This window comes from Haliotis cracherodii, unplaced genomic scaffold, assembly GCF_022045235.1.
Source record: "Haliotis cracherodii isolate W230 unplaced genomic scaffold, xgHalCrac1.p SCAF_8, whole genome shotgun sequence".
Classification (NCBI taxonomy): Eukaryota; Metazoa; Mollusca; class Gastropoda; order Lepetellida; family Haliotidae; genus Haliotis; species Haliotis cracherodii.
This window is the reverse complement of record NW_027266341.1, coordinates 47,751,148-47,778,417: the sequence shown is the minus strand read 5'-3', so window position 1 is coordinate 47,778,417 and position 27,270 is coordinate 47,751,148. Positions and strand designations below refer to the sequence as shown.

The window sequence follows — 27,270 nt, the reverse complement described above, 5'->3', positions numbered from 1 at the left end:
AATGTACCATCAGCATGTACTTAGAGAGGTGACCAGACCCTGTTATTCCGGGACAAGCCGAATAGCAGGTTACGGAAAGGGGCGAGTGGTGACGAATGTACCATCAGCATGTACTTAGAGAGGTGACCAGACCCTGTTATTGTCAGCTGGCGTGGAAGTCGCTAGAACAGAGAGCAAGTGTCTATGTGTGACGTGTAGAGCTTTGTACTGATATCTCTCTACAGACGCACATGCGTTGTAATACTTGTCCACAGATTTTTTCTCAATAAAATTATTACTTAGATACTCTAAATCATCGATACTTGAAACTAAAGACTTATTTGTCACCATGAGGGAGTATCAGCTTTGCTACTTGACTGCTTCGCTTTGTCACTACACACACAGACAGACACACAGACAGACAGACACACACAGACACACAGACAGACACACACAGGCACACACAGACAGATACACACAGACATACACACAGACAGGCACACAGGCACACACAGACAGATACACACAGACATACACACAGACACACACAGGCACACACAGACAGATACACACAGATAGATACACACATACATACACACAGACAGACACACACAGGCACACACAGACAGACACACACAGGCACACACAGACATACACACAGACAGACACACACAGGCACACACAGACATACACACAGACAGACACACACAGGCACACACAGATAGATACAGACAGACAGACACACACAGGCACACACAGACAGACACACACAGGCACACACATACATACACACAGACAGACACACACAGGCACACACAGACATACACACAGACATACACACAGACAGATACACAGACATACACACAGACAGATACACACAGACAGACACACACAGGCACACACAGACAGACACACAGAGACATACACACAGACAGATACACACAGAGACACACAAACACTCACGCACGAGAGAGAGAGAGAGAGAGAGAGAGAGAGAGAGAGAGAGAGAGAGACAGACAGACAGACAGACAGACAGACAGATTTCAACGGTACGCGATAACATCAAACGACGTATGTCACGTTGAATAAAGACATTATGTATATCTAACAAAGAAACATTGAACTTCAAATTGATAAAAGTTGCAAAGTCGGAAGTGTTTAATCTATGTTCATAGAGATTTTAGTCACAAATTCTTTGGTAATCCGTGTTGCCGGGAAGTAAAGTATTAAAAGCGGCGCAGTATCAGAAATGATTATGACGCGACAGGGTTTTCCCAATCTTCAACTAAGCTGCTTCGTCAGCAAAAGCAGTTACCACAGCGGGCACCCCTTATCTGGAAATCCACACGACCCGCTTGAAAGTCACGTGATAAACACATATACTATAATGAACTTTGAACAAATATTAGCTTACTCCATATCAAAAGGGACTTTAAGTCAAAAAGGAAGTCCTGGATATATAGTGGCTTCAGACTTGATACAATGTACATATAACGGCAGTGGTGTTAGGAAGTTCAAGAAATATATTACCCATAAAGGTATTTGCACATGTGCATTTTATCGATTCTCAATACTGATTGGTCAATTAATCCCATATGACGTCACAATGCAACATTGATGAAAAAAACATGACATGACGTCATCCATTATTCAAAAATCGTCTTCTGAACAAAAGGCTACCTTCAATGAAGTTTCTCCTTAGGGCTGACGTTTTCTACATTTTTTTTCTTTATCTCTTTAAAATGTCAATGACTAATATATAGAATTATAACATACTAGAAAATCGGCATTACGAAGCATCTGCTCCTCGTGAATGAATGCTGTAGGTCTCTCATCAAAGGATCGGGATTAATTCCATTCATTCACTCAGGCTAGATAATCCGTCATTCCTTGCAACTCGTTCGTCATTCAAGAAATCTTGAGTTAATTCTGTTATAGGAGCGACATGGGCGTCTCCAACCTGGGGAAAAATTACACAGCAAATTGTAATGCAAAAGACGCACACATTCCGACAGACATGAAACAAGCTTCCATGACACAATGTCTTCCACGAGGCACCTGAACTTGATCTGAATGAATGAGTGTCGTTTACTGCTGCATTCAGCACTATTCCTGCTATATGTCACGACTGCCTGTAGATAACCCCCAAACGTACATTTTCACATGCCAGCATTGTTGGACGTACACAAATGACGACATGACCTTTGTGTGACCAAACAATACCAGGACCTGTGTGTGGTCCGTGAAATCAAATGACACCGGGTGTTAGACGAAAGAATGAGCAATTACCACTGAAACTAGTAATCCATTCGGAAAACTACCGTATAGGTTATATAAACAGTGCCTATTGCCAACATGTCAAAACTTGATGTATGTTTCAATAAAAAGAATTAAACTCCGAATAATACAAAGCAAGCAAACATAAGCAATGTCACCTGACCTGACCACCATCTTTTAGCGGGCAACTCGCCGCCTCTTGTCAGCCAACATGTTCACATGCGAGTTGAAAACATAACGTAGCGCTAAAGCTCAGTCTGGCTGTTTGACAAGGATGGAAAAAGAACGGAAACTGATACATACTGACTTACAAACTTACTTACGGACTGACCCAATATGCCTCCTGCTGATGACAATTGCAAACGTATGATAGACATTCCAACCATTAGATACAGTGCTGTACAGTGTATCTGAGGTGAGGCAGGGGCCAGGGTTCACGTCAGCGTTGTGTGGAGTACGAGCAATATCAGCTGATGTGTCAAGAGATGCGTCATGCGTGATTCACCAAATGTCTTGAAACAATGACTCTGCAGTACTTGCTACCTTCTTCACATGTACAGTGTCGGACCGCCTCCGTGGTCTAGTGGTAGAGCGTCCGCCCGGAGAGCGGAAGGTCCCGGGTTCGATTCCTGGCCGCGTCATACCAAAAGACGTTAAAAGATTAGCCTTGTTGTTAACCTGTCTGGCGTTCGGCATAAAGGGGCTAAAACGAGGACTGGTCGGCTCGGAGTCAGTATACTGTGTCTGAGTGGGGTATTCTTGTTCAACTGGGACATGGTATCTCAGTGAGCTAGCACTATAAATCGGCATTAGTCCGGACTAGTACAAGCAGCCACACACAGACACAGACACGTGCATGCACGTGGCTATATAAGTTATAAGTGCAATAATCTTGGCCGCGACGTGAACCCTAGTTTCACCTCACCTCACCTGTAACAGAGTCGACTGGTGCATGAGCCTTGACTGTACCTTTTGCTTGTCATCAACACGCGGACACTGGCTGGTCTGCACAGGTCACTCTCAATATGATCAATGACAGGTCCACGCAGGTGACTCGCCACATGGGCAGTGGTAGTCCATGGCTAGTGCAGGCATTGTAATTAGTGGCAGCCATGTCTAGTGCAGGCATTGTGAATAGTGGCAGCCATGTCAAGTACAGGCATTGTGATTAGTGGCAGCCATGTCTAGTGCAGGCATTGTGATAAGTGGCAGCCATGTCAAGTGCAGGCATTGTGATTAGTGGCAGCCATGTGTAGTGCAGGCATTGTGATTAGTGGCAGCCATGTCAAGTGCAGGCATTGTGATTAGTGGCAACCATGTCTAGTGCAGGCATTGTGATTAGTGGCAGCCATGTCTAGTGCAGGCATTGTGATTAGTGGCAGCCATGTCAAGTGCAGGCATTGTGATTAGTGGCAGCCATGTCTAGTGCAGGCATTGTGAATAGTGGCAGCCATGTCTAGTGCAGGCATTGTGAATAGTGGCAGCCATGTCAAGTACAGGCATTGTGATTAGTGGCAGCCATGTCTAGTGCAGGCATTGTGATTAGTGGCAGCCATGTCTAGTGCAGGCATTGTGATTAGTGGCAGCCATGTCTAGTGCAGGCATTGTGATAAGTGGCAGCCATGTCAAGTGCAGGCATTGTGATTAGTGGCAGCCATGTCTAGTGCAGGCATTGTGATTAGTGGCAGCCATGTCTAGTGCAGGCATTGTGATTAGTGGCAGCCATGTCAAGTGCAGGCATTGTGATTAGTGGCAACCATGTCTAGTGCAGGCATTGTGATTAGTGGCAGCCATGTCAAGTGCAGGCATTGTGATTAGTGGCAGCCATGTCTAGTGGACGCATTGTGATAAGTGGCAGCCATGTCTAGTGCAGGCATTTTGATTAGTGGCAGCCATGTCTAGTGGAGACATTGTGAATAGTGGCAACCATGTCTAGTGGGGCATTGAATTAGTGGCAGCCATGTCTAGTGGACGCATTGTGATTAGTGGCAGCCATGTCTAGTGGAGGCATTGTGATTAGTGGCAACCATGTCTAGTGGAGGCATTGTGATTAGAGCCCTGTTTGAAAATGAGGCATTGCCTTTGTGTAATTATGGCAACATTAACCGGTAGAGTGAGTAAATGAGGCTCTGTTTCGCACATTTGGGATTCGAACCCAGGAATGTACTTAAATATGCAGCGATCCAATCACTATGGTTCACACCACCCCATCAATCTTCACCAACCGTTTCACCCACCCATCTATCCACCATGCATCCACCACAAAACCAGTCCATGTGCATCCTTACCAAGGCCCACACATCCTAATGAAGTACCACCAGCTTGCTGCGAGTGATACCGACGTTGGAAGCCATATGGTGGACTACAAGGAGGCCTTACTATCCCCATCAACACACACGCCCACTGCTGACCCCCAGTCGTGTAGGTGTGAAGTCCTGTAAGTTCAGAACAACTGCTCCACTGGGGTAGAACTCAATCCTAATATCCAGGCAGCGTCAGTTGTCACCAACACACAAAGGCCTCCGGATTTAGTGCTGCATCATGAAGTATCCTATTAGCAGCACGGCGCTCCACGATGCCATTAATTATAACAGCCTGACTGGTGTATGCGCCCCACAATGGAACGTGCCTCCGTGGTAGGATATACATACAAGAAACTCGAGAGGACATGAAGCCAATCTTTCCAATTTAACACTCGAATAGCGAACATTTCAAGTTGTAAAACATTGAAAGTTTTGACCAATAAACTACATTGTAAGAAGTATTCCCGGTGAACCTCTACGTTGTAGGAATTTATGTCAGGTGTAGTTCATTTAAATAGAAAACGTCAACGCCAGAGATTAACCAGTCTCGATTATCTGGCGTAAAAAGGCAAAAGAGTGAAGAAAATTATATGAATGCATCACTGTAAATAACTACGGTCTTCAGATAGGCAGTTATATCCGGATATTCCCGACCTCGTTAGCCCGGGCGACTAGCATTCCGGGCGACCACTGTTGGGGAACGTCAACAGATATAACAGTTTCATTAATCCGGAGTATTCAATGGGAGCGGTACCATTCGGATAAATGAGGTTTCGTTTACATCAATGATGTCTTTAATGAGGGTAGGGAATACCTATTCCTAATAACTGTTCACGTGTATTTCGACCACCTTTTCAGACATTGTTTCATATTGCATAGAGATGAGGAATAATTAATTCTCACTTATCAATCTGATAGTGACTAAACCATATCATTATATCAAGTTTACGTTTTTGCATGGATAAACTTGGACTGCATCTTATATTCATTGGAACATATATAAACTCAGACGGGCCATCTTTACTATGTGGTATTTCCGGTTTCGACATATAAAACGATAACGATTAATAACAATTTACAAGAGAGAGAAAAGGCATTTCACAAAAAAGTGTGATTTATTTGCTACTTCACGATAACAGACTGTTTAGAAATAACGTATCACGGCTAACTTGTAACGTGAAATATCGAATCACGGTGAATTAAAAGCGCAAGTAACGAACAACGAAATAGGTATTCCCTACCCGCTTCAAGAAGTACTACAGACCAAGGACTCGAGGCGGAGCGAACACGACGTACTGAGACAATCAGGTGGAGGTAACTCCTAACGTATTTAATAACGACCAACCATAAGGAGTGAGTGAGTGAGTTGGGTTTAACGCTGCTTTTAACAATATTCCAGTTATATCGCAGCGTGTCAGCTTAATGTGGGAGGAAAGCCCGAGGTGATGCAGGTCTCAGACGTTTACCACTTCGGTGAAACCCACGAGCAGGGGTATGGTGCTGACAAACCTAGAAACATAATCGGGGCGAACCGGGATTCGAACCCACAATCATAGGTTTCTGGCGTGCCCAAGGGACGCAACTCTGCACAGCGAAGCCTTAGACGACTGTGCCACCCGTGCCCACCCATAATGAAGACCAGAAGAGTGAGAGGGTCATGTTTTGTTACATCATCAGCATCATACTACGTCGGAGACAGTAACAATGGGGTATTGCACCCAGGTCGGGAAGCTAACGAGCGATCGGCTTATCCACTGGGATAACCCTAGCATACAAAGTCAAAGAAGCAGAAGATGATGCTGCTGCTGCTGATGATGATGATGATGATGAAACGTGGAATACGCGATACAAAGCTGCAACTATAGACTACCGCTACCCGTATAACTCCAATGTGTGGGCTGCAGTGTTCTAAGAGTGGGTGAGTGTTTTTTTTACACCACCTTTAGCAATATTCCAGTAATATCACGGAAGGGTACACCAGAAATGGGTTCACACATTGGTGGATCGAACCTGGGTCTTCGGCATGACGAGCAAATGCTTTAACCACAAGGCTACCCTACCACCCCGAAGTGCCCTATGATGTTTATAATTCAAATGTCTTTAAAACGACCTTATCTTCCGACTCGATTAATTGACTGACGTCATATAGCTGGAATGTGACTGAGTGCGCGTTCAACAACAAACAAACAAGCAAAACAAAACTCTAGCTTCAAGAAGCATCGTTAATCTTTATATTCAAATAATGAAAAAGATCGGTATCTCAGCGTCTCCTAGATCAAACATAAGTACTATGAGCACTTAACGCCACAGCGACCAAATCCTTAGCTAATCCACAGAGATCCCCGCTGACAAAACCCCGTGTGTCTTAATGTGTTTAATAGGAAATCTGACCGGAGGCGAAAGCCTCACTCACTCCAGGTAAGTCAACACCTAATGTAATGTATTGGTGAGTCAGTATTTCACCGGAGAGAACCCTGTACCAAAGACATATATTTTTGCCTGCACGAACTGTAAGTAGCGAGGTGGAGCTAGTTTTTATCTCTGGGCACGGGTCAAATAGCATTGATCAAGTACACAAAATATCCTTTGATCGAAATTCGATTAAAACTATCAATCAACCCGATAAATATACATTAAATGATATAAAATCAGGAATGTTATAGATTTGGCAATCGTCGAAAGCAAGGCAGTGATTCATTTTAGTTGTTGCTTTTAACATTTATATTTGATATTGACTACTTGCGACTTTAAGGTTTAGCTCTGAAATGTGCTCAGTATAGCCCCTGAACCATAAGTATACTGCTCAAAAGAAGTTAAGGACAATCCGATTCTTTTATAGTGCTGTAGTTAATCGGTCTTAGCATGACATAGACTCGGTGGTCCTTAACTTCTTTTGAGTAGTATGTTATCAGCGTACCACTGAATTCCTAGCTGTATGTATTATATTTCTACTAAGAATATCTGGAATTGGAGCTATTTCCTAATTAAATAATGTATGTATATTGGCATCTGAATTATATAGAATTTCCTACCGAAGTGTATCTATTTCAACCTTCTCAAGCTCAACAGCATGTGTAGATGTCACAGCTTGTAAAAACGCGGCCTTAATACTAAAAGCATCGTGCTGTTAGACCGAAACATGAACTATCATGCATTATTGAACATGCATGGGCTGCACTGGGTGACATGGGCTGTGTAAATGCAGACGGGGCACCGGCATTGTGAAACTAGTCAACTGTCGCACAGAAGCCCGATACAACACAATAGACTGTAGATATGATAGCGATTATCACTTGTGTGGTTAGTATGAATCGTTTATTTCATATGTAGGATTTTCAGAATCACGACAATTTTCATGGGAATGGGATAGCCTAGTGGTTAAACCGTTCGCTCGCCACACCGAAGGCCCAGGTTCGATTCTCTATGGGTACAGTGTGTTAAGCCCATTTCTGGTGTCCTACGCCGTGATTTTGTTGAAATATTGCTAAAACGACGTAAAACCATACTCACTCACAAAACGAAAAATGCTTGTTCCACGGGGTCGACATTTCCAGTGGTATATAAACATTTATTTTGATAATTTTCACTTATATATTAAGATATAATTTTATTTTCGCTATTTCGTCAGCACCTACCTAACAATAATTTCGTCAATGAATAACCGTACGTCTCAGTAAACCACTCGTCCAAATCTGTTAATAATATCCTATCGACAGTATTTAAACACTTACTTGATATTTCATGAATTAAAATAATATAGAAACCAGCATCTCCCAATACCACAGGGTGATGGGTGAAATACATTGCCTAATGCACACATTCCTATCTTAAAATAACCATTAGGGCCTACACACCGCACTAAGTACTTCAAACACAGGTCAGATCCATTAACGACATCAAGAGCCTACAAAACCATAAACAATTGAACATACGAAGATTACAAGGAAAGTTGCTGCAGAACCCACCGCCTGCTTCTCTTATGAAGACAGTACATTTAATGTTGTAAGCTCACCTTATGTTCCCAGCGTTCATGCAGCACGCGCGCCTGTTCTTGGTCGTACCCACGGAATATATCTCCGGTAGTACGAACTGCCCCACCCGCTGACCTAGTTAGGACGTACACTCAACACGCCAGACAGAGTCGGCGAGACGGACGACCATATACTAAAGTAAGCCTCTAGGACACGCACCTTATCGCTGTACGGTCGGTATTACAGGTGACATGATTGACAGATGTCTATAGACTATGTATGTTTCACCGTCACAGTTACAAGTACCGCACAGGAACCGGAGCACTATACTGTTTGAAGTATATCGACGGCAGTGTGTTGTATGGCTAGAAAGTGGCCTCAACTCTAGGTTGGTCGGATAAAGGATTATTGAATATTTCACATACCATTTACAATTGATTCAGAATAAATGATGTTGTGGCATTATTTGTTATAGGTATACGTATATCCTTGGACACATTGCTTTCTTTATGTAGAGATAGTACAAAAACATGAATGTCACCATGCACCGGAATACTCGGAATGTACTGATGTTATTCTACTTTATAACCTACTCGGTTTTACATATACCAAATCTCAGTCAACAATCCATTAAGTCACTTAATTATAACACGCTTTCAAGTATGTAGATTAATATTTCCTACATTCACAAAATATTATTATTTTCATAGTAACATTTAAAATATCAGCCAAACATTATTTTCTATCATCAATATAACTAAACATGTTTGTTACTCAACCTGTTTGAGTGAGTGAGTGAGTGAGTGAGTTACCCAAGTTTGGAATCGAATGCTTTAACCACTCGGCTACCGCCGTTTTCCATACAGATCTCTCAACAGAACTTGGACTCGCACACAGGATCTCTCGGCCAATTGAATATTATAGAATGAGAAGAAAAATGATAAAGATGTGGAAATCATAACCACACACCTATCACCCATCCTCGATCCGTCATCCTGGTCTCACATCAATCAACCCGTCCCTGCACTGATGATGACATGTTTCTACGGATTCCATCCCTTGTGAAGACATTCTTCCGATGGTCGGGGGGATCCCGTCTGCGGGTAGCGAGGTGTTTACACAACACGACAGCACGTGACGGGGAGGATTACATGGGCTTATCAGCAAAATATCTACAGATCACCCATACCAAGTGTGACAGAATGGTCGGGGCTCAACGCTCTGACTTTAACGGAAAGAGACTTTGATCGATGCCCGCTCAACTTGTTTATTGTGTTTGTTTGTTTGTTGTTTAATGACGCATTCAGCAATATTCAAGCTATATGACGGCGGTCTGTTAATGATCGAGTCCGGAACAGACAATCCAGTGACTGACATCATGAGCATATATCAACACAACTGGGATACGATGACATGCATCAACAAAGGCAGCGAGCCTGACCACACGATACCATAAGTCGCCTTTTCTAACCTGGATCTTCACGGGAGCCCGCTCAACATTATAAACTATTAACACTATCATATATCCATCCTTCAGTAATCTAGTTATTAAGGTATATATTTAAAACGTATGATACAGACCAATTGTAACAAGTCAGTCAACCAACCAACCCGAGAGACCAACTGGTCAGTCAACCCACATAACTATCAACGACAATGTTTGTTTGTATATTGTTTAACGCCACACACAGCAATTTTCCAGCTATATGACGGCGCTCTGTAACAATCCAGTGATTGACATAATGAGCACCGGTCTACGTAAATGAGATACGTTGACATGCATCAACCAAGTCAGCGGGCCTGACCACCTGATCCAGTTAGTCGCCTCTTACGACAAGCATGGTCACCTTTTACGGTAAGCATGGGTTGCTGAAGATCCATTCTACCCCGAGTCTTCACGGGTGGCAGCGGCAATGCACTTTAGTGCTTGTTAGGGTATGTGTACGATGTACATCTGTGTGGCACACCTGTGAACGATGCACCTATGTCACCTGTAAAAACACAACACACACATAAACCCCATCACGCGTTGTATATTCAGGAAGATATATGTAAACTCGGGTCACTGAATAAAAAACCCTCACTCATCCAAAAGATCCGTAAGTGACTTTTCAGTAAGATCAAAATGATTCTCTTTCAAGCGTGAACAGTTGATACTAGGGTAGACATTGATGTTCTTCTGCATGTAGTAGGGTTAAGACGTACTAAGCCCTACATAGAAGGAATAACGAAATAGTTTCTTCTTTGTGTGGACATGGCATGATGTCAATCTATCTTTATCGTTTTTTTTATGGTACTGATTGGTACATGATGTCACAGAGGTATAACCACAGAAACACCAACAATTGTTTCGCTGTGACAAGTCAGTAAAGTAAGTAAGGATCTGTGAACTGTGGAAATGGATAAACTTGAGGAACGTGCAGTGATCAAGAAACATTATCCAAATCCTTCTCTTTTGTTTGTTTGTTTGTTGTTTAACGCCGCACTCAGCAATATTCCAGCCATATGACGGCGGTCTGTAATTAATCGAGTCTGGACCAGACAATCCAGTAATTAAAATCAAGAGCACAACCCAAGCAATTGGGATCGATAACATGTATCAACGAAATTAGCGAGCCTGACCCCACGATTCCGTTAGTCGTCTCTTGCGACAAGCATAGTCACCTTTTACGGCAGGTGTGGGTTGCTGAAGACCTATTCTACCCCTTCACGGGTCAATTCCTTCTCCACGAGGCTTAGAACTAACTTACCAGTCAACCTTTGTATATTTGACAGAGGAATAACCCTGCTTCTGCAGGCTCTCAAGGCAATCTGAGTGCTAAAGCTGTCGTTTCTAAATATCGCTCAGATGACTTTGCTGAAAATAGATCCTGTTTGATACAATTATCATACTGCACACCCAGCTTCCTCATAATGCCCAGGTCGAGCCCTGGACGGGGTTAATACTCTCTCCATTAGTTCACCTCTGTATAGTGTTGGAGCGTGGTTGTAGGAGTCAGTAGGGGAGTAATGTTAGGGCGGGGTATCAGGGAGCAATATAAAATGTGCGATGACACAATCCGGATACTTACCAAGACGAGTTACACACAAACCACTAGGATACTCCTCAGCCATTTAGCATCAAACCATATGTGATGTTGTACTAACGCCGTAAGGCATGTACTACCTTGTAGCATGGAATGTGATATATACATCGTTCCTACATCAATACCGATCTACGTTCAACATAATGGCATTGCATGACACCTACCCGTATTGTGGCCGTCCATTCACAAACTTGAACCAGATAGCGTCAACAAGCATGATATGTTATTGTCCACCCACATGCCGTCACGTGACCTACCCTACACCTCCTGGTCGACCTGGACAAACACACTGTACAAAGAAGCTCACTCACCCGCAAAGGAACTCCAAAATGTGCCGAAAGGTGATCGCTGAAAGTACTGAAGGGCGATGACAAGCACACATTGCGACCTCGTGGTTGTGTGAAATTGAAGTCTTGACTATGAAAGGACTATATATATAGTGTACCATGAAGCAGGTCACAGTATGGTCTCTGTGTAAAGTCAATGAATGCTGGGGAAATCGTAGACTAATTTGGAATATAGTAGAGGTATATCTTAGGCACACCATGAAGCATGGTGGGTTCAGACTGTGGGATACCATGAAACAGGTCGGGTTCAGACTGTGGGATGCTATGAAGCAGGTCGGGTTCAGACTGTGGGATGCTATGAAGCGGGGTGGGTTCAGACTGTGGGGTACTATGAAACAGGTGGATTCAGACTGTGGGATGCTGTGAAGCAGGTCGGGTTCAGACTGTGGGGTGCCGTGAAGCAGGGTGAGTTCAGACTGTGGGATGCTGTGAAGCAGGGTGGGTTCAGACTGTGGGATGCTATGAAGCAGGGTGAGTTCAGACAGTGGGATGCTGTGAAGCAGGGTGGGTTCAGACTGTGGGATGCTGTGAAGCAGGGTGGGTTCAGACTGTGGGATGCTATGAAGCAGGGTGGGTTCAGACTGTTGGATTTTGTGGAGCAGGGTGGGTTCAGATTGTTGGATACTATGAAGCAGGGTGGGTTCAGAGTTTTGGATACTATGAAGCAGGGTGGGTTCAGACTGTGGGATACTATGAAGCAGGGTGGGTTCAGACTGTGGGAGACTATGAAGCAGGGTGGGTTCAGACTGTTGGATGCTGTGAAGCAGGGTGGTTTCAGACTGTGGGATACTGTGAAGCAGCGTGGGTTCAGACTGTTGGATACTACGAAGCAGGGTGGGTTCAGACTGTTGGATACTATGAAGCAGGGTTTGTTTAGACTGTGGGATTCCATGAAGCAGGGTTGAATTATACTGTGGGATAATATGAAGCAGGGTGAGTTCAGACTGTGGGATGCTATGAAGCTGGTGGGGTTCAGACTGTGGGATACTATGAAGCGGGGTTGGTTTAGACTGTGGGATACTATGAAGCAGGGTTGGTTTAGACTGTGGGATGCCGTGAAGCAGGTTGGGTTCAGACTGTGTGATACTATGAAGCAGGGTTGGTTTAGACTGTGGGATGCTGTGAAGCAGGTTGGGCTCAGACTGTGGGATACTATGAAGCAGGGTTGGTTTAGGCTGTGGGATACTATGAAGTAGGGTTGGTTTAGACTGTGGGATATTATGAAGCAGGGTGGGTTCAGACCGTGGGATGCCGTGAAGCAGGCTGGGTTCAGACTGTGGGATGCCGTGAAGCAGGTTGGGTTCAGACTGTGGGATGCCGTGAAGCAGGGTTGGTTTAGACTGTGGGATGCCGTGAAGCAGGTTGGGTTCAGACTGTGGGATACTATGAAGCAGGGTTGGTTTAGGCTGTGGGATGCCGTGAAGCAGGTTGGGCTCAGACTGTGGGATACTATGAAGCAGGGTTGGTTTAGACTGTGGGATACTATGAAGCAGGGTTGATTTAGACTGTGGGATATTATGAAGCAGGGTGGGTTCAGACTGTGGGATATTATGAAGCAGGGTTGGTTTAGACTGTGGGATACTATGAAGCAGGGTTGGTTTAGACTGTGGGATACTATAAGGCAGAGTGGGTTCAGACTGTCGGTATTCCTTGAAGCACGGTGTGGTTAGTTATTTTTTCAATATTTCTCACATCTTAATGTATCTCGTAGATTCTTTTCAAATATTGCGATGGTACCACTATTAACTGACTCTCGTGTTTAACAGCTGCTGTGACACAGACATACCGTGAGAAATATACAGACTGTTAAAAGACTGGCACTCACGTATATGTCGAGCACTGTCAAACCGTGGAAGGTGAAGGTTTGTGGACAGGATCACACCCACGCCTCAATATCATTATTGCAGACAATATCAATCTCCTTAATCACCACAGTACAAACATGAGCATACCTACATATAGCGTCTTGTGAATGGGAACACCCGGACTGAGACCCGTGCCAGGCAGATTGCTTATTTCTGCGACCCCGGGGTAAAGTGGGATCTGTTACCAGATCTGCCAATCTGACAATACCATCGCCCTGAGTTATGACGGCGGCATTTTACTTCATATTTGATTTAGAGACCACTCCTTGGAATCCGTGTCTAAGACACACATTGATATACCCTGTGCATGATCTCCCTGGTATACGGACTGACCATGTAGTGATAATAGCCTCTATATTCCCGAAGGGAATTGTGACAGAACTACTGAGCCGAGTCGGAATACACTTCGACAAAAACTGAAACAAGTCATATTGATGGTAGGCAAGTGAAGGAACACCGGGGTAGAACTGTATACAACGAACTCACTGTGTTGTCCAGTTGTGTCTATGTACGAGTAGATTCTATATAATGACGTCCCAGCTTGATGTCGTATGTAGAGATTCTGCCTTTTGTTGGTGAACTCAAAAGTCTTCGTTGCATGTATTGAAGGACGACGGGGCATGATTGAGGGCTAGTTATCACTGAATCTTCTTTGCAGATGCCACAAGTCACTCAAACCTTTCACCCGTAGGTCCATTATCAAAATTCTTAGCCCTCAACAAATCTGTCCTACATGTGAAACTATTTCTCAATACCAAGCCCTCAACCTATATTTCAGTATTGGTTTACTAAGAGGTTAAGGCTGTTTTTTGTGTTAAGGATGTATGTCGATGTTGACAGAGGCTGTGTCGGTGAATGCGAGAGGTCTACCCCGTCCTGTTCTTGTGTCTGGCTCCGTGTCAACAGATAGTGTGAGGAGCGGCGACGTTGTCGGCCACTGTTTCTCCACAAACTACCCCTGCCATCAGTGGCCGTAGGTTGGGGGTTGGGGTGTGGGTGTTGAAGGTTGGTAGGTTGGGAGTTGGGGTGTGGGTGTTGAAGGTTGGTAGGTTGGGAGTTGGTTAGTTATGTTATAAACATCCACCATGAACTGACAGCCGCTACCAACGGGGCGCATGTGGTATGTTAGCTTGATAATAGTCGCAGTTATGTTTTGTGTTGTTGGTAACATGATTGAGTTTCTACTTAACCGTTGGTTGTGGGTGGGGAGTAGAGGGTAAACATCAACGCTTTCGTGAGTGAATGAGTCAGGTTTTACACGACTTGTCAACTATCGTGGGAGAACTTCCGAAGTCAAAAGTGTTGTTGGTCTTAGGCGTTTTCCGCCTTTGTCATATCTAGTTGTCTGTACAATGGGTTGGGGTGATAATAGATGGCTGATGTGTGGCTTGATGTGAAGTGTGAGCAATTAATTCAGTTGTATGATAGTTGTTCATGTTGGTGGTATTTCTGTTGAGTTATTGACAGAATAAATGACTTGGTACCTCGTTGGACATCCCGGTAGGCAGATGGTATAGTGTCAATTCAAGTCTGAATATAAGCATCGTGGTCTGCCGCTAATCATGCTGACAAATTCTTCTTCATCAAATGACTTAGCATGAAAACGATTCCTCGACTATGGTATAAATCTTACACGGAGAGACATATCTCGTAAAATAAATGGAATGTGTCCTAACTTAAGACTAACTATTTACATACATGTGATATATCACATGACACAACTTGTACCGTTTGAACACCGTGTTGACATTGACCTGTGGTTACGTCTTTGATTTCCTGATACCCGTGTTGTGCACAAAGGGAATATTGGGAGTAGTTTGGCCTTTTGGTAACTGGAGAAAGGGGCCCTTTCGTAATAACCGAAGCAAGTGTTGACAAATGCATTGGCGCTTCTTCTAAATGCACGTATTGTGTTTCAGTGCGTGACAACGCGTGGGTTTTCTTGAATATCAGTTACGGCAGATTAAATAAATTACCTGTATACCTCCGTTGTACTGATGCATTTAAAATATCAATAGACATGTCAGAAAGGATTAGCTGTGGAAAACACCATCTGCGTCATGTCAACTGAAAGATGCCAAACCTTCTCACTGTTCCCCGTGTCAAACCAACTCTTTACTTTTACCTTACACCATTGGACTTCTGGTACACCTTCCAACATCTCAATTAATATCGCACATGGCTTTATATCGCTCACTAGAAACATAACTACATTCAATGTACATCCCAGTGTAAGGCAGACTGTTTGTTAGTCTGACCCCGGGGTTAAGAGGGATCTGTAACCAGATCTGCCAATCTGACAATACCACCGCCCTGAGTTATGACGGCGGCATTTTACTTATCATGATTTAGAGACCACTATTTGGAATCCGTGTCAGACACACACACATATAGATATATACCCGAGCCTGTGCATAATCTACCTGGTATACCAATTGGCCGTCCCAATATACCGATTGACCTTGTAGTTAAAATAGTTTCTATATTCCCGAAGGGAATTGTGACAGAACTACTGAGCCGAGTCGGAATACACTTCGACAAAAACTGAAACAAGTCATATTGATGGTAGGCAAGTGAAGGAACACCGGGGTAGAACTGTATACAACGAACTCACTGTGTTGTCCAGTTGTGTCTATGTACGAGTAGATTCTATATAATGACGTCCCAACTTGATGTCGTATGTAGAGATTCTGCCTTTTGTTGGTGAACTCAAAAGTCTTCGTTGCATGTATTGAAGGACGACGGGGCATGATTGAGGGCTAGTTTTCACTGAATCTTCTTTGCAGATGCCACAAGTCACTCAAACCTTTCACCCGTAGGTCCATTATCAAAATTCTTAGCGCTGAACAAATATGTCCTACATGTGAAACTATTTCTCCACACAAAACCCTCGACCTATATTTCAGTATTGGTTTACTAAGAGGTTAAGGCTGTTTTTTTTGTTAAGGATGTATGTCGATGTTGACAGAGGCTGTGTCGGTGAATGCGACGCCAGAGGTCTACCCCGGGCTGTTCTTGTGTCTGGCTCCGTGTCAACAGATAGTGTGAGGAGCGGCGACGTTGTCGGCCACTGTTTCTCCACAAACTACCCCTGCCATCAGTGGCCGTAGGTTGGGGGTTGGGGTGTTTAGGGTTTGGGGGAGATTTGGCTTGGAGGTTGGGTGTCGGGAGTAGTGGGTTTTGTTTTGTGGATAGTTTGATGGGCGTTTGGTGTTAGGGGGGTTGAGGTGTTGGGGTGATGAGGTGTTTGGGTGTTGAGGTGTTGGGGTGTTTAGGTGTTGAGCTGTTGAGGTGTTGGGGTGTTGAGGTGTTTGGGTGTTGAGGTGTTGGGGTGTTGAGGTGTTGAGGTGTTGAGGCGTTGACGGTTTGAGGTGTTTGGGTGTTGAGGTGTTTGGGTGTTGGGGTGTTGGGGTGTTGGGGTGTTGAGGTGTTGAGGTGTTGAGGTGTTGGGGTGTTGGGGTGTTGAGGTGTTGGGGTGTTGAGGTGTTGAGGTGTTGGGGTGTTGAGGTGTTGGGGTGTTGAGGTGTTGAGGTTTTGAGGTGTTGGGTGTTGGGGTGTTGGAGTGTTGAGATGTTGGGATGTTTAGGGGTTGAGGGGTTGGGTGTTGGGGTGTTGAGGTGTTGGTTGTTGGGGTGTTGAGGGGTTGGGGTGTTGGGGTGTTGGGGTGTTGGGGTGTTGGGGTGTTGAGGTGTTGGGATGTTGGGGTGTTGGGATGTTCGGGTGTTGAGGTGTTGGTTGTTGGGGTGTTGGGGTGTTAGGGTGTTGGGGTGTTGGGATGTTGGGGTGTTGGGGTGTTGGGGTGTTGGGGAGTTGGGGTGTTTGGATGTTCGGGTGTTGGGATGTTGGGGTGTTGGGATGTTCGGTTGTTGGGGTATTGGGGTGTTGGGGTGTTGGGGTGTTGGTGTGTTGGGATGTTGGGGTGTTGGGGTGTTTTGGTGTTGGGATGTTGGGGTGTTGGGGTGTTGGGGTGTTGGGGTGTTGGGATGTTGGGGTGTTGAGGTGTTGGGATGTTGGGGTGTTGGGGTGTTGGGATGTTGGGGTGTTGAGGTGTTGGTTGTTGGGGTGTTGGGGTGTTAGGGTGTTGGGATGTTGGGGTGTTGGGGTGTTGGGGTGTTGGGGTGTTGGGGAGTTGGGGTGTTTGGATGTTCGGGTGTTGGGGTGTTGGGGTGTTGGGGTGTTGGTGTGTTGGTGTGTTGGGATGTTGGGGTGTTGGGGTGTTTGTGTGTTGGGATGTTGGGGTGTTGGGGTGTTGGGGTGTTGGGATGTTGGGGTGTTGGGGTGTTGGGGTGTTGGGATGTTCGGGTGTTGGGATGTTCGGGTGTTGGGGTATTGGGGTGTTGGGTGTTGGGATGTTGGGATGATGGGGTGTTGGGATGTTGGGATGTTGGGGTGTTGGGATGTTCGGGTGTTGGGGTGTTGGGATGTTGGGGTGTTGGAGTGTTGGGGTGTTGGGATGTTGGGACGTTCGGGTGTTGGGGTGTTGGGGTGTTGGGATGTTGGGATGTTGGGATGTTCGGGTGTTCGGGTGTTGGGATGTTGGGATGTTGGGATGTTCGGGTGTTGGGGTGTTGGGATGTTGGAATGTTGGGATGTTGGGGTGTTGGGGTGTTGGGGTGTTGGGATGTTCGGGTGTTGGGGTGTTGGGGTGTTGGGGTGTTGGGGTGTTGGGATGTTAGGATGTTGGGATGTTCGGGTGTTGGGGTGTAGGGGTGTTGGGGTGTTGGGGTGTTGGGTGTTGGGATGTTGGGATGTTGGGGTGTTGGGGTGTTGGGATGTTGGGGTGTTGGGATGTTCGGGTGTTGGGGTGTCGGGAGGTGTTTTTGTAATGTTATGGACATCAATCAAGAGCTGATAGCCGTCATTAGTATTTGTGCACGTCGTATGATAGTTTGACAGTGGTGGAGCGATAAGCGATTATTTCTTAGGTTGTTGGTAACATGAGTGGGTTAACCGTTCTACGTTGCCGTTGGTTGTGGGAGGGTGTTGGGTGTAGGGTGTAAGTGGAGTAGAGGGAAAACATCAATCGTTTACGTGAGTGAGTCGTTGAAGGAGTCTGGTTTGTGGCGCCTTGTCAACTATCGGGGAGAAAGTTCGAAGTCCGAAGTGATGTAGGTGTTATGCGTTTTCAACGTTTGTCATATCTAGTTGTCTGTACAGTAGGTGGCGGTGATAATACTGGGCTCATACCCGTTGAGTTTGGAGCAATTAATTTGGAGGTGGTATGACAGTTGTTGGTGTGTCGGGTACTCATGTTTTGTCGTTGGAAGAACACGTGATTGGGAACATACCAGCAGACACATGGCAATTTCACTGAATATCTGAATATTAAAATCGTGATCTAGCATTACTAATGCTGACAACATCACTTCAGCATGAAAAGGAATCCTCGCCTGTGTGACGACTGATACGACAATGTATATATATTGGGCGACTTAACTGTCGGGCAAGAGAAAGTATACACTTGAAAATTGGATTTGACTAAACATATTACAAGCGGTTTTAAAACGTTACTACCCTGAAATCAGTCGCCGAAACACTTCAAACATGAGGCCCATAACACAGCTGCAATACATCAATATGGAATAACCTTGTCTTGTTATTGGTTCATTTATAGCCACCATAAAACATGGGTGTAAACTTTCTTTTGGTCGGCAGTGTATACTAGTAATACTTTTATGTGGATTTCGCAAAACTGGACGTAGTCGAGTTACAACATCCGTAAACAGTCACAGGGTATTAGAGTGTAGTGTTGTACAAGCTCCGTAAACAGTCACAGGGTATTAGAGCGTAGTGTTGTACAAGCTCCGTAAACAGTCACAGGGTATTAGAGTGTAGTGTTGTACAAGCTCCGTAAACAGTCACAGGGTATTAGAGCGTAGTGTTGTACAAGCAATCCAGTATACAGAGAACTTGACATGACAAACTACACGGGTAGATTCAGGAGATGGGTGATGTGGATGTGACTGCATCTGTCAACAGCCGTGGGAAGGTTCTTTCTACCCCATGTCCTCTTTAAGTATGTTTGCCTCAGCCACACAACACACAGTTGAGGTTAGGATGATGAACAACATTGCAGTATGCGATTGAATGTGATGTACATACTGTTAGGTACTTGAGCCTATGTGTTGTCTCACACACAGAGCCTGTGTCACGTCTTGAAGGTAGAGCGTTATGTGAGTGTGGTCGAAACCACGTAAAGGCCTGATGAGGTACTTGGTGACGCGCTCCGGAGAAGTGAATAGCAGTAAGGAGGGGCTGTTACATAACCCAGATCCACAATAGTGTGGTGGTATAAATCTTAGACTACAGAGACATATCTCGTCAAATAAATTAAATGTGTCCTAACTTGAGACTGGCTATTTACATACATGTGATATATTATATTACACAACTTGTACCATTTGAACACCGTGTTGACATTGCCCTACGGTTACGTGTTTGATTTCCTGATACCCGTGTTGTGCACAAAGGGAATATTGGGAGTAGTTTGGCCTTTTGGTAACTGGAGAAAGGGGCCCTTTCGTAATAACCGAAGCAAGTGTTGACACATGCATTTGTCGCTTCTTCTAAATGCACATATTGTGTTTCAGTGCGTGACAACGCGTGGGTTTTCTTGAATATCAGTTATGGCAGATTAAATAAATTACCGATATACCTCCGTTGTACTGATGCATTTAAAATATCAATAGACATGTCAGAAAGGATTAGCTGTGGAAAACACCATCTGCGTCATGTCAACTGAAAGATGCCAAACCTTCTCACTGTTCCCCGTTTCAAACCAACTCTTTACTTTTACCTTACACCATTGGACTTCTGGTACATCTTCCAACATCTCAATTAATATCGCACATGGCGTTGTATCACTCACTAGAAACATAACTACATTTAATAGGTATGTACATCGATAATGATTCGACCTCCGAAACGAATTGTGTTGAGGCAGATTTCAGCCGTCTTACTTCCGAGGGAGTACTCTATCACTTATATCTACCCTCCCAAATAAGGCTGCCTTCAAGGATACCTACGGTATGGAAATGCCATCTGCCCTCCCAAATAAGGCTGCCTTCAAGGATAACTACGGTATGGAAATGCCACCTGCCCTCCCAAATAATGCTGCCTTCAAGGATACCTACGGTATGGAAATGTCATCTATCCTCCCAAAAAATGCTGCCTTCAAGGATACCTACGGTATGGAAATGCCATCTGCCCTCCCAAATAATGCTGCCTTCAAGGATACCTACGGTATCGAAATGCCACCTGCCCTCCCAAATAAGGCTGCCTTCAAGGATACCTATAGTATGGAAATGTCATCTATCCTCCCAAATAATGCTGCCTTCAAGGATACCTACGGTGTGGAAATGCCATCTGCCCTCCCAAATAATGCTGCCTTCAAGGATACCTACGGTATTGAAATGTCATTTCCAACCAATTTACTTTGTATATCAAATCAGTTTGATATTTGTATCGTCCCTGATAGTTTCTGATGAGTTTAGCAATATTTCAGGAATATACACGCTACGTAGTTTAAAGACATATAGCATTTGCTGAACCGGTTCACGGACATGGGTTCGCTGCTGAGATACCATGCGTCCTAATCACAGTTGACAGGGGAGTCGAACACGGCACACCATGGTTGCTATGACACGCAATCCTTCACAGGGAGTTGAAACACTTACACCTCTGAGCCACTCAAACATCAGCGGTCTACAGTCCTGTATATATCTGAGAAGAGAGTGTGTCCATGTCTTTTGTGAAACATGTGATTGCCAACTGGGTACATAGCTCTATGTTTATAGTATCGATATGCGTGTATAGGCATCCTCATGCATGACTTAACCCCGTGGTTATTCCGGATCAGAATAGGTCCCCAACGACCTTTGGTTGATGTACGATGGGATTAAAGGGATCGATCAGCTTTAGTGACATGTCATCGTAACCCGATGGTAAGGACGTTGCTCATGATATCAGTCACTGGTTTGATTGATCCAGATTTGATTAAAATCACAGACCACCGCGATATAACTGGAATGGTGCTTCACTGAACATCAAACAGATTGTGTATGACCTTTGTTATAGTTCAAATACAATCGTATAAACTAACAGCTATATCTGGGGGATATAACGATACAATCATCAGTACATCCACCTTAGGCTCATTATGAATCACACATAGAAATCGACTGAGAGAACACGGGGTAGTGCAACACTCTCACAACAGGGTTGTGTCTCCAGAGTTAAATTATCCAATACACCTAATCCAGCATGACGTGACCTGATGACGTGACACACGTGACACACGTGACACTACAAGTAACGATGATAAATCACACCCAGTAACTTCCACAACAACATTGTGGTGCTTATCGACAAATTTCCCGGCAGACTGAACAGAAGACGCCAGACCCTGACTGACGGCGACAGACAATGCCGTACCTACAATGCGGCTTTTCCGGGACTTATAGAGCAAGGCTAAGTGCTAACTAATCAGTGTCTCCTGAAAGGACACGCCTTCTTCATGGCATTAGGCTCCAGTGAAGGAAGGACAAACAGTCATGCTTGATCGAAGCGGCGTGAACACACTGATCTGTAGAAAGTGATTTGTATCATCTGCCATGGATGAGGTCAGCGAACGATCTACATGGGACAACTTCCCTTTGAAGTCCAAACGCTCGATGAATTATTGAATGGAAGGACTCATTAAAGACATGTATATGCTAATAATTAGTGTAATGTTTGTGAAGCTGGGTAAGTAACCAGGGGAGACAAACACATGGGGTTCGTGTTGCCACAAACAGTGAGTACAAGATGTGGTGGTTACTTTAGGGCTTCTTTGTAGGTCATTAATGAATGTCTCATGAAGGGGCGTGATTGTACCACGGGTGTGTGTTATCCATGGGCCTCATCTCGAGGTAGGTCATCGAGGAGAATGAACACAGATTAATGTTACCCATGCACGACACAGTTGGCATCTGGCGCTTTTACCATGGTTACTATGCTATTGTTGTGTATTTGGTTTCTGGTGATATTCTGTGGGTCTTAGATGACGTTGTAATGGGGTCTTTAGAATTATCCTTAATTGGTGTGATATATATGGTGAATAGTTATGGATGTTATGTAGACTAAGTTTTGTGGATGGTATACCATGATGTTATATCATGTAAACTGCTGGGTAAAAGAAAGTATACACTTGAAAATTCGGTTGGATAACAGCATTACAAACGATATTGAAGCGTGACTAGGTTAAACGGTCGCCGAAACACTACACACGTTAGGTCCAAAACACAACTATGATACCCGTATCACATGCATTACCATCGAATAACCATTTCTTGCTTGTTTCGTTTTTAGCCACCATCGAACATGAGCGTATACATCCTTTTGCCCGGCGGTTTATATGGTAATGGTTAAAAGAATATGATGGGTCGTGGCGTTGATTTCACATGATGATGTTCATATAGTTTGGATGATGGATCGTTTGGAGGACTTTGTGTAATGATGTGGGCAGGTGGTTCGACATAATGTTTTGGGTTAGGGTAGATATCACATCGAATGATGGTAAGGGTTAGTTACTGGTGTGTCGCGCTTTGACGTGGTGTGATATGTATGGTGTGTAGTCAGTTTGTGAAGATGTTGTGCTGTGCTTTGTGGTGTGATATGTGTAGTGTATAGTCAGTCTGTGAAGACGTTGTGTTGTGCTTTGTGGTGTGATATGTGTAGTGTATAGTCAGTCTGTGAAGACGTTGTGCTGTGCTTTGTGGTGTGATATGTGTAGTGTATAGTCAGTCTGTGAAGATGTTGTGGTGTGATATGTATGGTGTATAGTCAGTCTGTGAAGATGTTGTGGTGTGATATGTGTAGTGTATAGTCAGTCTGTGAAGATGTTGTGGTGTGATATGTATGGTGTATAGTCAGTCTGTGAAGATGTTGTGGTGTGATATGTGTAGTGTATAGTCAGTCTGTGAAGATGTTGTGGTGTGATATGTGTAGTGTATAGTCAGTCTGTGAAGATGTTGTGGTGTGATATGTGTAGTGTATAGTCAGTCTGTGAAGACGTTGTGGTGTGATATGTGTGGTGTATAGTCAGTCTGTGAAGATGTTGTGGTGTGATATGTGTAGTGTATAGTCAGTCTGTGAAGATGTTGTGGTGTGATAGGTGTGGTGTATAGTCAGTCTGTGAAGATGTTGTGTTTTGATGTGGTGTAATTTTTCAGCTAGAGCTGCAAAACCAGATATGTATTTTAAATAAAAACTCTGACTTTTAAGAAATGTTAAGCAGTCTGAAGCATAATGATCGATCCCTTATACTCCATATTATCGGAATGGTACATTTGACATGATGTGATGTCATGCACATGGTGGTGATGTTTGATATAATGTGTCGTAGTTTTGTGGTTTCTTTTGTTTGATATAATGGGTATCATTTATAGGGCATGTTATTTGCGTGATGCTGTGTGCTACATTTGGCGATAGCTGCGTTGAGGGGATGGTGTGGGTTTGTATTTGAGGTGAACAAAGAGAAGGGACAGACTTTCCTTTTGTAGCCTTTCGACAAGTGATACTTGATATGTAATTTTGTTGGAATCGTGACGTATCAGCGACACATTCCAGGTGTGTTTGTCTAAACCTAGATCACAAAGTCGGCTGATAATCTCCCTCAAACACAGATAGTCCCAGCGATACAGACCTTCACACTCCGATATCCCCATGTCACTCATGGAGGGACAATGCAATTTATTATATCCATGATGTCTATCTCAAAAACATCGTCATGAAGCATCATTATTCAAACGCGTTTCAATTTTCATCAAACGCAGTATTGTACTACGACGTTATCTTAAAAAATACCAAGGGATTTGAAGGCTAGGAGGCACTACTGTATACAGGCTTGTGCCGGACATAGTATACATACTTAGTATTCACCATTTGTGACCCTCGCGTGGCTATTCTTGATACTGGGTTCCGTCTTAGGGGAAACGGGCATGGTTAACAGAATTATCAACTCGTTGCGTAATGATTCGCGTATATTTCCCCCATGTCATATATATTCCAGATGTTATTCAAAATACATCGGGGCTTACGGTATTTATACAGTATTGAACACATTTAACTGTATCTAGGGCATACTTTTATATACAAGACGTGTAAAATCAAAACTTATTCCTGAGGGATTCTTTGACCGTAGTACTTGAAGTCATACGCGCATTCTGATTGGTTTGTCGTATTTTCGCACATAACATTCATCGATAGGGGGGACGAGTCTTCTTGCAGGTTACGGAAAGGGGCGAGTGGTGACGAATGTGGTATACACATCATTAAGCTCCACTGCAGGGCGGTACAGTGCGGAGTATTCTTAGTTATTCTCGATATCGGACATGGCGATGTACATGCCTATTGATACAGTAGAAGCAAGTTCAAGGTTAACGCTGTATCTATTCAAAAGTTCATACATTTGACATTATTGTTTGATATTTGCAACAGTGCATTCCCGTGACACACGTGTGCTGTCCCTAATCACATGGGAGTTTCCAAACAAGCAATATAAAGGTAGATATATTTGGATTCGAGGCGTGATGGGTTTCCATAAAATGCGACAAAACATTTCCATTCCCCTAAGAAATCACTAAAGGCAGTGTCCATTGTACGATTACGGCGGAATCATAAACCTGTGTTTCTGAATCACTGTCAAATAGTGACGACACCAGGTGTTGGCGAAAAGGTGTGGAATCCGTTTGTGATATCTTGTCACCATCACTGATTCCAGTCGAGGACTGAAATACATCCATCCAACATCGGCACACGGTGACAGCGGGGTGCCATCACAACAGTGCAGTGTCACCATCACCATGGCAACGTAGTGTTGACCCCTTGTGCCACAACAAACATTGATCAGAGAACCTATAACGCATATTGACACAAGTTGAAAGAACAACGGCTCTATATAACACTAACATGTACGTTTTTATACGTACACTATACAGTAAAATATCGAACACCATCAGAGAGGTCACATGGTATATATATGTATGGCAGTTGCTGTTTGTAGAAATTAAGTTATTTACAAGTATTTAACCTAAGTACACACATGTATAGACACATCTATATAAGTACAGAATACAGTAAATTATTTAACACCAATAGCAGGTCACCCAACCTGACCTACACGGGTGGTATATATACAAGCCGCAGTCGTTGTATGTATAGAGCCAGTTATATTTTACAGGCATTTAACCTAAGGACAGACATTATTGTATTACGTTCTTGACACTTAACGGCCACGATATGTTTGATAAACCTTCGCTTGTTCATCGTTAAATCACAGCTATAGCGGTAAATACACAAGAATATTAAGATGCTCTATCATTGTGAGAAGACTTCTCTCTGTACGGTAGTGAATAAAACGTAACTGTTTTAACATATATATCCAATTAATCTATATCCCCGCACTGGTTCGTGGCATAACAAAGGTGTGTATATCTAACAATTAAACTGTCACTTCAGTTATACCTCTACATCCGCGGTACAATCCCCCCCTCCCATGTATATAACAAGTCGTCTTACCTGTCATAATCAGTACACCCTATCCTGATGGTCGTTGTAGCTAGCGTTAGTTAATGATACCCTTGACTGCGTGGTCGGGTAGTTAAAGTTGTACTCGGGTGTTAGAGAGCCACGTGGTCAGGTGAACCCAACGTCTCACCGGGCCTCGACCCAGAGCAGTGCAGCTACACAATAAACCTGTTTGATGTGGACCAGGTTTTTTGTATGTGGCTCCCCTGGTATATACTATTGTGACAGTCAGCCGTGATTCATGCTGTCATTATATAGGGTGGGGCAGGTTGGAGTCCAGGACGCTAACGGGTGACACCTGGAGCTGCTGTGCATGGGTAGGGGGCGGAGAGATGTGGGCGTGCGGGGGTGGCCGTGTAGGTTGGGGACGTGTCAAAAGGGATGACGGTAATGCATTTGTGAAATAGTTCAGATTTTAGTATTGATTACAACATGCACTTTACACAGTCTTGCCTTGTGAACTGGAAGAGTGAAAAAGTAGCACCGGCTTCGGATAAGGTTGAAATCGTGAGTTAACAGATGACTGGATAGATAGATGTTGTTTTTAATTATAGAAGCTTGGGAGGAAGGATGGATGGATGGATCGATCGATCGATGAGTGGCTGGCTGGGTGGCTGCAAGGAATAAAAGGTGGAATGATGCATGAAATCTGATTGGGTCGATGGATGGATGCATAAAGATCTTGCCTCGATCGATCTAAAAAAATACCGTAAATAATTGATGAAAAGAATGCAGGTGAGACGACCTGACTTCAGGTGATTATTCCTGGTTAACGCAGTGTTGAGGGTGATGTCACTATACAAGTACCCCCTTCGGCAAAGACTGCTTCACTGATCAGCATAGACTAACATCTAGTCTCCCTAATGAATATCTTA

The 27,270-nt window shown here is 44.1% G+C and overlaps 3 protein-coding genes across 5 annotated transcripts in view; all 3 read right to left on the bottom strand.

The window, feature by feature from the left end:
• LOC139450494 (uncharacterized) overlaps positions 1-26,468 on the bottom strand; it is a 38,730-nt gene extending 12,262 nt beyond the window's left edge. Inside the window, exon 1 of one of the 3 annotated variants that reach the window (XM_071232213.1) lies at positions 26,387-26,468. The gene's annotated coding sequence lies outside the window, so the exon portion shown is untranslated. Of the gene's footprint in view, positions 1-8,571; positions 8,657-11,780; positions 11,808-26,386 lie in introns of those variants that run through there. The other 2 variants (XM_071232212.1, XM_071232211.1) reach the window with 2 other exon arrangements.
• On the bottom strand, positions 10,513-15,324 carry LOC139451027 (uncharacterized). The gene is made up of 3 exons (XM_071232841.1): positions 15,313-15,324; positions 12,194-13,612; positions 10,513-10,521 (listed from the first exon to the last, which is right to left on the bottom strand). Exons 1-3 carry the CDS (start codon positions 15,322-15,324, stop codon positions 10,513-10,515), a joined length of 1,440 nt encoding a protein of 479 aa, XP_071088942.1.
• Positions 17,411-19,173, bottom strand: LOC139451026 (proteoglycan 4-like). Its single transcript, XM_071232840.1, has 2 exons — positions 19,117-19,173; positions 17,411-18,676 (listed from the first exon to the last, which is right to left on the bottom strand). Exons 1-2 carry the CDS (start codon positions 19,171-19,173, stop codon positions 17,411-17,413), a joined length of 1,323 nt encoding a protein of 440 aa, XP_071088941.1.
• Positions 26,469-27,270: the final 802 nt, after the last annotated feature.

What these genes read in the sequence shown, in the direction of transcription:
- LOC139451026 (XM_071232840.1), bottom strand. Translation starts at nt 19,173, where the DNA reads ATGCTAGATCACGATTTTAATATTCAGATATTCAGTGAAATTGCCATG. An exon ending in AAATTGCCATGTGTCTGCTG is followed by an intron (nt 18,677 to 19,116) that starts GTATGTTCCCAA and finishes GACGGCTATCAG; the next exon opens with CTCTTGATTGATGTCCATAA.